This window comes from Neolamprologus brichardi, chromosome 7 (assembly GCF_056152115.1).
Source record: "Neolamprologus brichardi isolate AB-2024 chromosome 7, ASM5615211v1, whole genome shotgun sequence".
Lineage (NCBI taxonomy): Eukaryota > Metazoa > Chordata > Actinopteri > Cichliformes > Cichlidae > Neolamprologus > Neolamprologus brichardi.
In genome coordinates this window covers 46,245,194-46,261,412 of record NC_142110.1, presented here as the reverse complement: position 1 = coordinate 46,261,412, position 16,219 = coordinate 46,245,194, and the positions used below count along the sequence as shown (strand labels likewise).

Below are 16,219 nucleotides of genomic sequence, written 5' to 3'. Positions count from 1 at the left end.
GACAAAATAATATACAGGTTACATTGGTCATGTTACCAAAGTCATTTTGAATATTAATAGCCACAGAAAATAACTGATAAACAAATTAAATAAATTAAATTAAGTGATTAACACAAAAGTGGCCATGCATTTTGGGTGTGCCACACACTCCCCTACAAACAAAAGTGGCTCCCGACACTTGCAATTAACAGTGCAAACTTCCATTAACTCTGAATCAGGCTTTAACTCTTCACTCAATATACACACATATTACAAATACATATGGGTGTGCAATGATTTTCTACATTTTCTGAATATCCCACACTATATGTGCACAAGGTCCTATGTCCGTCTTAAACTCAGCAGCAGATGGGATAAGTGACAGCGGAGTGTACACCAGGCATCATATGGATGGGTGGGACTGAATGCCAGTACGATTGTGGATACTGGTGCATATAAAACACTGGCTGTACACCAACAGAACTAACAGCAAGACGTGGCTGATACGTTGGCTGACCAAGGGAAGAATAGGTCAGTATCTGGCCAGGTCTTCTCTCCCTTGCAGATCTCCTTAGTGCGGGCTGAGGTTCAGGTTGAAACCCTTGAGTGTTTTCACTGGAGTCATTGGTCTGGGGCGCCAGCTGCTCTTCGCAAAACTCTGGTTCCTCAACAGAGGGTGAAATGTCATTCTCTCTCTCTTGCTCCATCTCTCCTACACTCACTCGGTCAGACTCTGATCCCATAGGAACATCTCCTCCCCGCATGTCACCAGGTGTCTCAGGACTAACCCATGGCCCACTCACTGGGACCTGATTAGAAATGTCCCGATTGGTCCTTGATGGTTCTCTGGGTACCCGCAGCCAGTAACAAGGTGCTTCCTCATCTGTTTCAGATCCACTTGCATCACCAGCCTCTCTTTGGCCGACCGTTTCACGTGGCTGATTTGACTTTCCTTTCGCCCTTGGCGGTCTATCAGGCATGAAAACATCTGTAAGGTCTACTGGTAGACCATTAACTTGAAGCAACAAATTTCTGTGGAGGGTGCGAGTATGGTGACCTCTGTTCTCAGGGCTGACTTTATAAACTGGGTTGTCACCAACCTGCTCTCTGACAATATAGATAGTCTTCTCCCAATAGGGTTTCAGTTTGCATGGACCTCCCCTTTCTGCAACGTTGCGAACAAGAACCCTGTCACCGGGTTGTAGGGTTACACCCCTGTTTCGTTTGTCATAATAGTGCTTGCCTTTGGCACTCGAATGTTGGCTGTTCGTGCTGGCTATCTTGTATGCTTCGATCATTTTCTCCTTCCATCGTTTTACATATCCACTTGGAGTGTCGGCCTCGTCCTCAGCTACCAATCCAAAGAGGAGATCAACGGGGAGACGTGGATGGCGACCATAAAGGAGGTAATATGGAGAAAACCCAGTAGACTCATGTTTGGTGCAGTTGTATGCGTGAACAGCGTGAGACAGGTGATCTTTCCAGTTCTCTCTCTCTTTCTCACCCAACGTCCTGAGCATTTGTAGCAAAGTTCGATTGAACCTCTCTGCAGGGTTGCCCTGTGGATGGTATGGGGAAGTTCTAGAATGGTTTACACCGGACAGTTGTCTGAGAGCCCTAAACAACTCATTCTCAAACTCCCGGCCTTGATCATGGTGAAGCTTAGCTGGATAACCAAACCGCAGGATGAAGTCACCGAAGATTCGATCTGCAGCCGTCTTTCCAGCCTTGTTTTTAGTGGGATATGCTTGTGCGAATCTGGTGAAGTGGTCGACTACAACCAGTATATATTCATACCCACCCCGGCTGGTCTCAAGGTGCAAAAAGTCAATGCATACAAGCTCCAGGGGTGAGCTCGATGTAAGGCTCCCCATAGGTGCTCTGTCAGGTAAGGCTGGCTTTTTTTGCTTAATGCAACGACATCGTCTGGTGATATATTCCTCAACCTCTCTCTTCATAAAGGGCCAATAAAAGCGATCTCTTACTAGGCTAAGGACTCTTTCCACGCCAACATGCCCCATGTTGTCATGTAGGTGTGAGAGGACAGTTTGTTTGTAAATGGCAGGCAGGACTAACTGCTTTCGGCTGGGAGTCTTCCTATAGAGTAGGCCATTTTCCACCTGCAGCCTACTCCATTCTCGTGACAATTTCCTTGTGGACTTGTCCAATGTTCTACGAACCTCATCAGTTAGATCTCTGTTATTCTCCTTTAACTCTAACATTTTGCTGATAACAGGATCTTTCCGCTGCTCATCTGAAAGCTCTTTGCAGCTGATGACTGGAAATGTTTCAGTGTCTGCATGTGTCTGGTGTTGTGATGTTATGTTGAGGGCTGCCACCCATGCTACATCCCCTTTTTTGGCCGTCCTAGTTCCCTCCCAAGTGGCACACACTGCCTCTTCTGGTAGTCTTTCTGAGCACTGATCCATAAAAGCACTGATATCAAGTGGACAGCGTGAAAGGGTGTCTGCATCAATGTTCTGTTTGCCTGGCCGATACCTGATTTCAAAATGGAAATCGGCAAGCTGCCCCACCCAGCGATGACCCACAGCATTGAGCTTGGCTGTGCTCATAATGTAGGTCAGGGGGTTGTTGTCTGTAAAGACCGTGAAATGGGGTGCATAGTACAAGTAGTCTACAAATTTTTCACATACTGCCCATTTCAAGGCCAAAAACTCCAGTTTCCCACTATGGAGGTGGTAATTCTGTTCTGCTGGAGTCAGTGTGCGCGACCCATAACCTATCACCCTCATCTTATCATCTTGCTTTTGGTACAGGACCGCCCCCAGGCCCTGTTGCGACGCGTCTGTGTGCAGTATAAAAGGGTGATCAAAGTCTGGGTAGGCTAGCACTGGTGGGCTTGTTAGAATGTCTATGAGACGCTCAAGAATCTGTTGGTGTTGACTGCCCCACTCTACTGGAGTCCGTGAAGATAACTGCGGCCCCTTCACTTTTGCTCTTACAAGATTAGTTAGAGGTGGGCTGGGGTTTGTCTTGAGCAGTTCATAAAGCGGTCTGGCTATGCGGGAGAAGTCCTGCACATAAGCCCGGTAGTAGCTCAGAAAACCCAGTAGCCGCCTGACGTCACCGACTGTTTGGGGGGTTTTCTGCTTTAGCGCCTGTACTGCCTCTAGATCCTTTGGATCTATCCTCACTCCATCTGCAGACACCAAGCGGCCTACATACCTGACCTCTTTGCGGAGTAGCTCACATTTCTCAGGACGGAGCTTAACTCCATGACGTTGCAGAGCTTGAAGTACACGCCGCAAGACCTCAACATGTTCCTCAAAAGACCTGGAGAAACACAGCACATCATCCAGATAAGGGATGCAACACTCATCTCTGAGTGTGTCCAGCATTTCCTCCATGCTTCTTTGGAAGGCTGCTGGCGCATTAGAAAGGCCAAACGGGATCCTGACCCATTCATATAAGCCCCATGGGGTGGTGAATGCAGTCAGGTGCCTGGACCCCTCCGCGATAAAGCCTTGGTGGTAAGCCTTACCCTGATCTAAGATGGAAAACCATCTGTAGCCTCCGAGTGAGTCAATCAGGTCCTGTATGCGGGGGAGGGGGTGCCGATCTGGCACAGTCTTTTTGTTGAGGAGCCGGTAATCAATGCACAGGCGCAATGATCCGTCTTTCTTCCTCACACAAACAATAGGGGCAGCATATGGTGAGTGTGATTTTACAATCCACCCCTTCACAAGCAGCTCCTGTATATATTCTTTAACCTCCCTGTACAACGGCTTTGGGACTGACACATAAGCCTTTTGGACTGGGGTGTCATCTTTGAGTCTAACTGACATTTGGAGAGAGGGTATACATCCAATGTCACTGCTGTCCCGTGCAAAAGCAGCTGATTCCTCTTTCAGCATTTTCTCGACTATTCTCTGCTGTTCTGAACTAAGGTGACTGAGGTCAACCGGTGGCCGCCACAGGTCAGCAGAGGGAGTACCAGGAGAGGCCACATTAACTTCAGCCTTCAATACACAAGCTTGTGTTGGACCCCCATCTCCCACGTCCTGTTCGCCTGGCTCAAGAACTTTGGCAACATGTTGGATGGAGCCAAGCTGGGATCTCTTTGGCAGAGTGATTACTTGGTTTGTGTGGTTGGAAATTGGCACTCTAACAAATGGTTGTTTGTTGTTACTGATTTCTAGCAATCCTTCTCCCACACTAAGCTGCTCTAGCGTGGCGCTATCCTCTAGTGGCTCATACAGGACAACAGGGTTGGAAATGTCAAAGGTAGATGGTACTTTACATCGCACATTTACCGTTTTACCAGGTGGAACATAAACATTTTCCTTCCCTACCCTAATGGTGGTTATACTGTGGTTTGACTCTTTCTGCAGATTGATAAAGTTGACCATGGCTCTTGCCTGTTCTTCCTCCACTCCTAGGGCTTTGCGGAGAAGGCTGAGGATCATAGTGTGTGCATCTGCATCACACTTATGACTATTAATCATCCCTTGGAGGACATTGGCTCCCAGTAGTGGCTGGGGGAGGGGGAGCTGGCTGATTAGGAAGGGTACTTCCATTGTAAGGTTGGGATCGGTGTTCCCCGGGAGATTAACTGTTAGCTCCACCCATCCATCATATGGGATTGGCTGTCCATTTGCTGCATACAGGTCAAGGCTTTCCCCAGGATCAAGAAGTTCTTGTAAGGGCCTCACTGCATATTGGGGAATGAACGTCTCCTTCCAGGATCTATCAATGATGCTCACTTGCGAGCCAGTATCAAATAGTACTGTCACAGCATAGCCATTGACAAAACAATTTAGTAGGCTCTTTTTACCAATCAATGGCACTGTTCGGGCTGTACTGTCAGTAACTGCTTGGTTTTTCGGTGGGGAGGGCCGGCTTTCTTTTTTGCAGCGTTTTTTTTCCTTTCCCTTCAGATGTCTCAGTTTGCTAGTGGGCATTACTGAGTGGGACTGGGGATTTGGGATGGTCTCTGTCTGTGCCTCAACAAAGACCGGCTCCCGTTTCCCGGCTGGTTGGTTCGTTTTAAACAGCCAATTGCCCTATGCCCGGCATCCCCACACACAAAGCAGTGATTACAGTTTTCTGAGCCTTGCTGCATACATTTGGTGCAGCTGGGTATTTTACCTCTCCTTGCAGCTGAAGGTTGAGTGCCATGGAATTGGTCCTGGCCTGGCGTTTGGACAGGTGCAGTCTTTGATTGGGTTGTTTGAATAGCTGCCGCTTGTTGGCCCATTAAAGTCGCAACCATGTTAGTCAAAGCCTCTACTTGTGCACTAAGCTGTTGGATCGCCTCATTATCCCCACTGTTTGCACTCACATCTCCTCCTTCCACCTGGACACTATGTGTATGTGTTGTTTTTTGACGGGGGGCATGGCCTAGCCTACGCTGGTGTTCATTTTCATCGCTAATCATCTTCATAACCTGGCTGAGAATCTCCTCATCAGTGACGTCGCTGTTTGAAAGGAGTGGCCTTAGTTGCTGTCTGATGTCAGTATGTTTTGTGCCCAGGCCTTGGTAGATACTGTGAAGAAAGACTTCCTGAATGGTTTTGGGTTCATAATGAATGTCTGTACTGACCTGTTTTGATTGGAACAGGATCTTCTGTTTGAGTCCAATCATGCGGTACAAGAACTGTTGTGGGGTTTCTTGTTCACTCTGTCTTGCACACATAAGCTCTTGGAACAATTCAGTGCTGGCCTTTTCACCCAGGTGTGATCTGAGAAAGCCCTTGAGTTCATTCACAGTGATTTCATCTTTGTTGATGAGCATATCCTTGAAGACACCTGGCTTTACAATTCTCAGTACACCCCGGATAACCTCAGCCTCTGTGAAACCCTCTCTAATGCCTTCATCTATCTGTTTACACATGCTGCTATAAGTTATGTCAGCATTGTGGTCCCCAATTTGGCCACCATGTACCTTAAATTCCCTCCGTTGAAGGTAAGAGAGGTCCTTTAAGGAAACCATTCTCTCAGTGGTTACATGTGGTGAGGGGTGAGATATTGCTGCATGTGTTGCTGGGTCACCTATACTGTGTGCCCCACTAGGGTGTGTGTTACTTGCATTTCTAAAATGCTGTGGCTCTCCACCCCGTTCATCATTTATGATTCTAGGCTGGGTTGGACTCAGATTGGTGGTGCGAGCCTGTGCACCAAAGTCAGTACGCTGTGATGTTGTAGGCTCTCTGGGGATGGAAAGTAAGGGGGTGGTATGCTGTTGAGTGTTAGTAACTGGTGGTAACTGACCAAAGGTAGCATGTGTCACTGTAGTGCGCTCGACTGTCTTAGCACTAACAACTGGTGACTCCAGTGGCTGTGCCACCCCATTAGCAGTGTTCAATAGGCCACGATTTTCAACCATACTGCATACGAGATCATTTAGCACCAGCAACTGACTCATTCCTTCATCCTCAGAATTTAACAAAGCATCTGACTGCATATAGTTGATAATGCAATCCACACAACCTTCTTCATCAGTGGGCTCTAATTCACTACTCTGGCTGTCTGTGACCAGGTCCCTTGCGAGCTGATAGGCTTCTGCACCTGAAAGCTTATACAGGTTCTTTTTGATGCTCCAAACCAGCTCCTTGCGCACTGCTGCCATGACGAGCTTCAACTAATGAGACACAGAGGTGCAGTTCCGTTGGTGGAATGAAGACCCTCGTACAGATCTTGACTTCTCTTTGTGGACACCCACCAGCTGTCGTCTCGGCTACAGCGATGCTATCTCACGTTGACTTTATGGTTCTAGTATCACTGGACCCTCTTCCTTAGAAGACTCAACAGGAAGTGGATCCCGGACGAGCCCCCACAATTTGTTATGGGCCCCAGGAATGGTGCCACAATAACAAAGAAGAAATCCCTGCAAATACAGGTAAAGTTCAGGAGCAATGAAGACAGTGCACTCGGTTTGCCTCTCAGATTGCATCTGAATAGTGGGCGGAAGTCCATCCCCCTAAAGCAACTGGGTTGCACCTGCCTTAAAATAATAGTTCCACCTGAGGTGTTGCTCCATTTTTTTTGTACCTTCTGTACAGTTCATGTGACAAAATAATATACAGGTTACATTGGTCATGTTACCAAAGTCATTTTGAATATTAATAGCCACAGAAAATAACTGATAAACAAATTAAATAAATTAAATTAAGTGATTAACACAAAAGTGGCCATGCATTTTGGGTGTGCCACATATGCACTAGATCTTTATTTAAATATTAATATTTCTATTTTATTGCTAAAATATTTTGATTGTCACCTGTGAATTTTCTAATTTTAAGATTATAAATTGAAGTTGTATACTTCATGAACAGAAAACTTTGTTTTTTTAGTGGTTGAAAGTTCACAACATTATGATAAAAATTCATGTTTTTGACAGGTGTTCTAATAAATTTCCTAAGTGCTGCAAATATGTTTTATAACTGAGTTCAGTGTGTGAAAATTAGGTGTGGTCATCCTTGTGTTTTGGGAGTATAGCTTCACTGTGTTTTTGAGGCTGTTATGAGGCGTGTTGTAGTGCAGATGGAACTGAAAGAAGATTCATAAACACAATTTATTTTTTTCATCTCAAAAGATACACTTGATTATGCTGTCTCACCCACTTTACAACATCAGTGGGGTCTTCTCCATGCAGCTTATAATGAACTTTTTTTTTATATTTCAACCTATAACAATTATCATTGAACTAAAACGAAATTTTAAAATGTTGTCGCCACCTGGTGGACAGATGGAGCGTCGCACGAAGTCACTGAATGTCATTCTTGCCATCATGTCTTGATTGCTATAGCACAGAATGTGTTAATTTTCCAATGAAAATTGACTCATTTTGTTATATTAACTTAGATGTAATTTTCATAGATCTGATTAAACTTAGATAAAAATGATGTAAACCAAAGCACCTAACATCAAGAAACGTATAAGCACAAGTTTAAAGGTGGTATTTTTTATGTAACCCTTCACATTATAGTTACAATCAATTAAACCAAGTAGAAAATAGAGATTAAAGACTGGCAAATATTGCTAGGAAAATTAAATGTCATTGAGGGGAAGAAGTAATCAGAAAATACACAACTATTACATTAACTAATACAGAAACAGAAGAAATGTTTGGGGTAATGTAGGAATGATGTGATCGCATTCTTTGTGTGCACTATTTCATCTGTATTGTTTGCAATACAATACGTGATGTAAGTAAGCGTCACACCTGAGCAGACTTCCTGAAATGCTTTTATTACAATTGACTAACTTTTCAAATACACAATTCAAAAGTAAGATCATTTTCTATTACATCTGAAAACCTTTATAACCAGTTAAATTTTAAGTGAAACCACCCAGATAAACGTCACACGGGCATACTCTAAGAAAATACAATCAGGGAAAAACTGCAGGTCATAGTGTGGCATCTTTTACTTGTTCAAACGCATACACATGAACTTCTTTTAGCAATGCAGCCAAATACTGTGGAAAATACGAGTTCAGATACCATATAGGCCTCATATACAGTCCTTTGTTCTAAGTTTTTTTCTCTAGGTGCCTCCGGGCCCAGTAAACACAACCCCCCCTCTACTGGTGTGTGCTAGCATAAAACAAGCTAAAGAATATAAACAGAAAAAATCGCCGTTTTAAATAAATGTTTCTATGCTTCGAGGAGACATTGTCATAGATCACATTTACTATTTTCCAGTCACATATCAGGGAGAGTCAGTTTTCTCAGATATTGGTAAATGTAAGATTCTACATTAGCGCCCTAAAATATCTTTTCCGTTAGCATTTTTAACACTGTTAGCATTAGCTTGGTAATGTAAAGTTAGCTCTAAATAGGCATAGCTGTTTTCATGCGTTTTCCTCTTTCACAATAATAGTCCCCGTTAATATTTTTAATTTGAAATGAATAAAATATACAGAGAATAAAGTACATTTATGACATATAGTTATTAAGACAGAAATCACTGATGTATTGCTAGAATACTAGGTTATTGTTATATTAGAAATAATTTATTTCGACTTTCTCATTGTTGCGGGCAGCAATGTAATCTTAGTCCAGATCAGTTTCGTTTATTTTGTAAATAAGAAGAACATGTAATAAAGTGTTTTTCTAAATGCTAAAAGAAAAATATCATGTAAATAATGTGTTGCATAAGACGCAACGTCCTCGCAACTATTTTGAAAATAGGAAGTGGTATTTTGTGTCGTTTTGTGTCGCTTGACTTTCTTTTTTTTTTTTAACCAGCTCTCATCTCCGTGAACGTTCACTACCGAGTGGAGCGCAGCAGAGAGCAGTCAGCCCGTCGTGTCTCTACCCGAGGCCGGATGGTAAAATCCAACCTCCAGCGGATCCTAAACAGTCATTGCTTTGCTCGCGAGAAAGAAGGAAAAACGCAGCCTCTTACTACCATGGCGAATTTGAGTAGCGGTATTTGTGACATGATTGGGAAGTAAGTACCATCACCTCGACTAAGCTAACAGCTAATCGCGATGTGGGGGGAGGGGTGGCTAAGCTAGCGGCCCACCAGAAAAGCGGAAGTAAATAGCATTTAAGTAAAACGCAGTATCATCAAGTACCCTTTAGGTCACACTTTTTTGTCTGTCGTGTTTTTAATATTCTTTTAAAAACTCTCATATTGAAAGTACGTAGGCTTGTTGTGTGACCCCGAGAAGCAGTTTAACCAGCATTAGTTAACGTTAGCCGCAGACGTCGTTGAACTTGAGTTGCGTCACTGCAGTTAGCAAGTAGGCAGCATTTAACAGTTAATCGTTTTATCAAAGAAAGTAAAAAGAAAATACGCAATTTAATACATCATATTGTGAAATACGTGCCGACAACAGCAGATCTTTATACGGCAGCTGTCGTGTGACATTGTTAATGCTTAAAACTCGCCTCATATCGGGCTGTGCGCATTGAAACAGGGAAACAACGCTAGTCCCGCTGTTCCCGTAAACATTTGGTGGCCCCAGATAAATAAAGGACTGAGGCGAGAGGTATGATACCACTAGACTGATTTTAAAAAAGGTGAACACGTTTTGCTGACTTTGCCATCGTGAGCTGACTCGGTAAATTATTACGCAACTGCCATTTTACTGAAGGTGACGTGAGAAGATTACTGTACACAATGATGGACGTACCATTATAAATGCGCAAACGTATAACACTGTAACCGAAGAGGACGCTCAATACTGAAGACTTTTTGGGGTGGTTTTTATCATTTGGTGTCAAATTTCTAAATGACAGACAAAAAATAGGATAGAAGTTCTATTAAGTAGTCATTAGAGTATTAATTTATGTCACAGCTACTGTACGTACTACTGAAATATCTCTGAAATATTTAAAATTCTTATTAAATCGTTCCTTTTGGCTAATCACTCTCTCAATTTGAGATTGTTCTTTTACTTTTTTTTTTAAAAGTAAAAGAGTCAGAATTTCCTTAGTATTTCTTCAATTCCTGCTCCTTAATTGTGTGGATGTGATGCTGCTTTTGTATTCACACTAAGCAGAGTAGAGCGTGAATAAAGCAGTGCTTTATCTAACATCAGATTTAAGTTTAGCCACAAGGTCAGGAGGTCAGCCCTCTGATCCTCTAGTCTTACATGTTGAAGTGTCCTTGGGCAAGATCCCAAACACCAGTTTCCCATGGTGCCTGTATTGTAGTGTGAGCTAGACAAAGGTGCTTGTTATAGGAAAGCCCTTACTGTGTTCAAAGTCAGTAGAAAAGTGCTATTTAATTGGGGGAACAAATAATAAAGAGCAGATGATTTAATCAATATTGTGAAAAGTAATCAGGCTCAGCTTACTATGTGATCACTAAGTTATTGTATTGATAGGCAGTCATGTTACACCATCATCTATAACAAAAAGACTACTTTGATCAATGCTTTGTTCTCAAAGAACTTTGACCTGTCAGTGTACCACACCACAAGATGGTGTTAATATATGAGTTTGCATCACAGCACGTAAAGGTTTAGTTTGTGGATTTGGCCGTTTGACTGTGTTAAGCTGTTAATTTAAACTAGGTGAATTAACCACACTCAAACTGGAGCTTGAGAGTACAAATCCACGTTTGCACTTTTAAAAGCAAACGCTTGTGGCTGTTTGCCTCCCACCTCATCCTTCTGTTTTGGTGTGCTGGCTCCTTCAGATGCTTTGTAAACATAGTGCCATTGTTGTGGGAACTGAAACTGTAAATTATTTAAAAGACCAGACCTGCTGGTGTTTGTTTGTAGCCTTTGCTAGTTTAGTTTGTCAAAACCTTTTTGGTAAGCATAATTTCTAATCTTGTGTTTGTTTTTCAGATAATTAAACTTCACAATATTTAAAAAAAAAAAAACAGCATATCAGTGTGATCAAACACTGTAAGAACAAGAACTTCCTTTGAGATGAGTGTCCCCAGTGCAACAGTGGTTTGGGTTATCCGTAGCCTAGGGTGTTAAGGTGTAGACACAGCAGCTGCTTCACAGTTCAAACAAAACAGTTGCATGTGACCCATCGGGGTTTTGTTGGCTCCGCTGTGTGCCATAAACATCCTCTATAATTCATTGGTAGGAATAAGAGCCTGCAGGTCGTTTTCAGTAGCGCACAATGTGAAATGCTTCACAAAATCCTCAAAGAAAAAAAAAATTACAGGAAATGAATTTCTGCTCCTCTTCTTTGAACACACAGGCCGAGTATGTATTTTTCTGCAGTCCTGTGACATGTATGTGCCTGTACTTGCACGAAAGATGCCTCACAAAGTAAGGGTGCAGTTTGTGTGACTACATTTTCTTTGTCTGCTCTGCCTGCAGCCTGTCCCTGCACTGTAGTAGTACCCGCGGCCCGGGGCCTCTGTGGTGCTCCTGATGCCCCTCTCCCACCCCTGAAGATCCCAGGTGGGCGAGGGAATGGCACACGGGATCACACTCCTTCAGCTCGACTGCTCTACTCAGTAAGTTGGAAGAAATGCCACTTTGTGCAGTGTTTTCAGGGGTTAATATAATAATGTGATGTCACAGACTGCTGTTTTCACGCGTGGTGTTTCTAAATTCCAGGATCGAAAGTTGACTGTAACGGAGGAACCGCCAGGGAATGGTCGCCCTGGGATACTCCACTTCCAAAGTCGTCCTACCGTTACCAAGACAATACAGTGGGATGCTGTCCTAAGCAGCAGTGCACTCTACGTGGAGATACCTCTGGACCCTCTTCCTGATGGCAGCAAGGAGAGGTGAGGCCTGATTAGCAGCAATATGCAGAAAATACCTGCAGATCTCCAGGGTGGCAGATGTGAGCTGCCTCATGAGCAGTCACAAGCAATTAAAGTTGGAATATTTGGTGTGTGCATTTTATGATTATGATTGGACCCTGACGCTTTTGCACGCTTTAAACTTTCATCTGTTGTAAAATCACATTTTTGCTGACCATGAAACATAGCAGGCGAAGCCAAAAGCACAGCGTATACAGAAATCAGGAAAACGCATCTAATCCTCTGAGGATAAGCTCCAGATTCAGGGAGAGAGTCAATTGTGGTTGAGCGTGCTTCTTGCAGGCTTGTTTTCCATTTTCTAAGCTAAGCTGCCCTCTGTTCTCCCTGCAGTTTCGCAGCTCTCTTGGAGTATGCCGAAGAACATCTGAAAGTCGTTAGCGTGTTTGTCTGCTTTTACAAGAACAGAGATGATCGTGGTATGTGCCAACAGCTTCTTTTTTTTTTCTCACCTATTTGACTCTGTGTCCACCCTGTAAGACAATGTTAATTTGGACTTATGTATTTTCAATCATTGTAATGTGTCCACCTTCTCATTCCAGCTAAACTGGTGCGTACCTTCAGTTTCCTGGGCTTTGAGATTGTGAAACCGGGCCATGCCCTCGTCCCACCTCGACCCGACGTTTTCTTCATGGCCTACAACTTTGACAGGGACTCCTCTGACGAGGAGTAGCCCGCCGGACAACCTCCCCTGCTTACGTCTTTTGTTTTCCTTACTATTGTATGGTTTCCCCATTCAGCCGCAGCTTACTCACATACTGTGTTAAACCCTGGGCTGTAGCTCTGTATGCAAGTACTCACCTCCCCATGCTTTTTGTGTTTAAGGGAATAAATTGTAAGCTGTGTGTCTTCTGTTTTCAGCATTTATCCTTTGAGGGTTTTTATGTTTTTTTTCATAGTGTTTTCCATTTAGTCGTTTTAAAAAGAGGGATTTTCTTTTTTGACTTATTGCAGTTGTCATGGCTTTTAGGTTCAAGTCTTTATTTCCTTTCACAATTGAGTTGGAGCAGTCTTTTGTTGAATGTACAACAAAAAAAGTCATCAGGTTTACACTCGGGTACTCCAGCTTTCTTTTGATTGGCTAAAAAAAATACATTAAACTTCTCCCCATATCTCTATATCCACCCCCCTCTGAATTGATTTAAAAAAAAAAAAAAAACCTTTCAGCAGGACCAGTTTCATTTTCCAGCACCAATATCCTTCTGGTAATATTGTGGATTTGGAAACTTTTGAGCCACACTCATGATAATTGGTACTTCAGAGCTGGATAATGAATCCATTTCAAGTAGAAGTGGAGCGAAAAAAGATGAAAGCTACTGCATGTGTCTGATGTAAGTGCTTCAGTTTCAAGTTAAACATCTTATGGAGCATATTGGTACAAAACGCAAAAAGGAAAGTGAATAATCCAAAGTGCTTTTGCTTCTTTCTGCCATGTATATCTGACAATATTGTAAAAGTTTGTTTTTGAAGGATGTGATGTTTGGATTTTTCTTTTTCTCAGATAAGCATTCCTTTTTAACTATTTTATTTTCATGATAGTATTGAATTTGTTGTTCACCTGCATAGTGGTACCTGTTGTGCTTCTGTGATAATAAAACAACAAAACTGATCATTGGCCTTTGTATTTGTTTATCCAATGCTTTCAAATTCAGCTGTGGTGTCTTGAGTTTTAGCAGCTTTATTTTGTAGTTAATTTTTATGCCAAATATGATTGTGGGTGATGCTTTAATGTTTCTGTACATTTTAAATATCGCATACCTTTGTTTGACCTCGTCACGTTAAAACTAGGCTACATCATAATGCGATTTGTGCTGCTCCGCACAAATATATATGCAGTGGGGAAGACATTGAGACTGTGAAATACACTTGTACCACCAGGAGGCTCCACGGCACTCGATATGATTTTTAGCCCCTTTTAGATGGCTCCACAGATCAGGTTTTCCTTACAATTTGGTAGAACGGCCTTCAAGTAGTTTGCGTTTCATAAGTTGGGTTTCTATTATGTATCTGATTTTAATGTGCCTAAGTTTCCTATGACAATTATTATACTCAATTGCGCATTTCTTCTGTAACCCTGTAATGATGCACTTTCTGTCTGAGTTTTAATCTTAGTCAACAGTAATTTTAAAGTTTAGCAATTGCACGTGTGAGACGTGCAGTTGCTAAACCCTTCTGAAGGTTACTTCCTTCTCGCCTTTATTTCCGTCACACCTTCATTTCAGTAAGATGGTGTGATGAACTTGGGTTGACTCACACGTGTGTACTCTCTGTTACCTTGCAGAGGAACCATTTGCATGTTAATAAGTGTTCACAGTGTGTGGTTTACTAAAATTAGCTTCAAGGCCATGGACTCCCATGGTATACCCACAGGTGATTGCACTGCTCTTGATTAACATTATCATACCTGTAATCTCAGGTTTGTGGTCTGTAATGTATTTTATTGTTGGATATTTTACTTTAATTCTCTTTATTTGTGTGCCTCTACTTGAAGTGCAAAAACAGGACCCTGCAGGCCTCCCATTGTTTTTCTGAATGCATGTATAAAAGGTATGGATAAAAAAATTCTTGTCATTTATGACCCTTAGTTGTGAACGAGACAAACTAATGGAATATGTAAATGTTTGCATTTACAAATCCTTTCAGTACTATAGAATAAAATTTCTACAAAGGTGTAATCTGTTTTTAATGGCAAATTGTAAAATATATACTGCTAAAAAATTAAAAACGTTTTAGTCAGAGTACAGCATCAAGTCAATTAAACTTGTAGGATATTGATCTGGTCTGCTGGTTCTTAATCAGATTCAGCCGCTTTAGGGTTAATGAAGTTAACTACAGGTGCACTAAAGGGCCAACAATGAGACAACCTCCAAAACAGGAATCATTTTACAGGTGGAAGCTACTCACACTCTTCATCTTTTTCCCCACATATTTTGCATTTGACTAGGGTCAGTATCACTACTGGTGGCATGAGGTGATACTGACCCTACAGATGTTGCACATATAGTCGTAGTCCTCCAGGATGGCACAATAATATGTGCAGATTGGTTTGCTGTCTCCCAGCACAGTCTCAAGATCATGGAGCAGATTCCAGGAATCAGCCAGTTACTCGAGAAGAGCTAGATGGGGCTGTAGAAGGCCCTGAACCCATCAGCAGTACTGCTATCTGCCCCTTTATACAAGGAACAACAGGACAAGCAAAGCCAGAGCCCCATAAAATGACCACCAGCACACAACTGGTGTGAAACAGTTCTAGTGGGCCCTGTGCTCACTGCCCGGCACCGCGGAGTCGGATTGGGATTTGCCATAGAATACCAGAATTGGCAGTTCCATCACTGGTGCCATGTGCTTTTCACTGATGAGTGCAGGTTCACCCTGAGCACATTTGATAAGTGTGAACGTGTCTGCAGAAGCTGTGGAAAACGTTATGCCGCCTGTAACATTGTTCAGCATGACCAGTTTGGTGGTGGGTCAGTGATGGCCTGTGGGGGCCTATCCATGGAGGGACAAACAGACCTCTACAGGTTAGGCAATGGCACCCTGACTGTCCCTAGGCATCAGGATGATATCCTTGGACTCACTGCCAGTCCCTGCCAGTACAGTGTGTCCTGGGTTCCTCCTGATGCACGACAATGATCGCTCTCATGTGGTGAGATTATGCAGGCAGTTCCCAGAGGATAAAAGAACAGATACCGTTGACTGGCCCCCACACTCACCTGACCTAAACCCAACAGAACACATCTGGGAGGTTATGTTTTGGTCCACCTGACGCACCAGGCAGTACCTCTAGACTGTCCAGGAGCTCAGTGATGCCCTCGCTCAGATCTGGACCAAACCATCACTTAAAGGCAAACTTAAAGATTTAGTGCTAAAAATTTGTAGACACAAAGCTTAAATCATCTCTTTTTCCCGTTTCTTGTTAACAGTAGAAAATGGTGATGAAGTGTTGATTTAAGTAACATAATTCCTTTTCAATATGGCAAAGACAAGACTGCCTTTTCAGATTTTATTCTGGAAAAAAGAAAAAGAATAAC

General features: G+C 42.8%; 1 protein-coding gene across 1 annotated transcript; it reads left to right on the top strand.

The window, feature by feature from the left end:
* Positions 1-9,192: 9,192 nt before the first annotated feature.
* oaz1b (ornithine decarboxylase antizyme 1b) lies at positions 9,193-13,797 on the top strand. The gene is given in 6 exon segments (XM_035906955.2): positions 9,193-9,395; positions 11,737-11,788; positions 11,790-11,876; positions 11,980-12,152; positions 12,522-12,607; positions 12,731-13,797. Coding segments are annotated over 6 exon segments (654 nt in total). The 5' UTR covers positions 9,193-9,270; the 3' UTR covers positions 12,862-13,797.
* Positions 13,798-16,219: the final 2,422 nt, after the last annotated feature.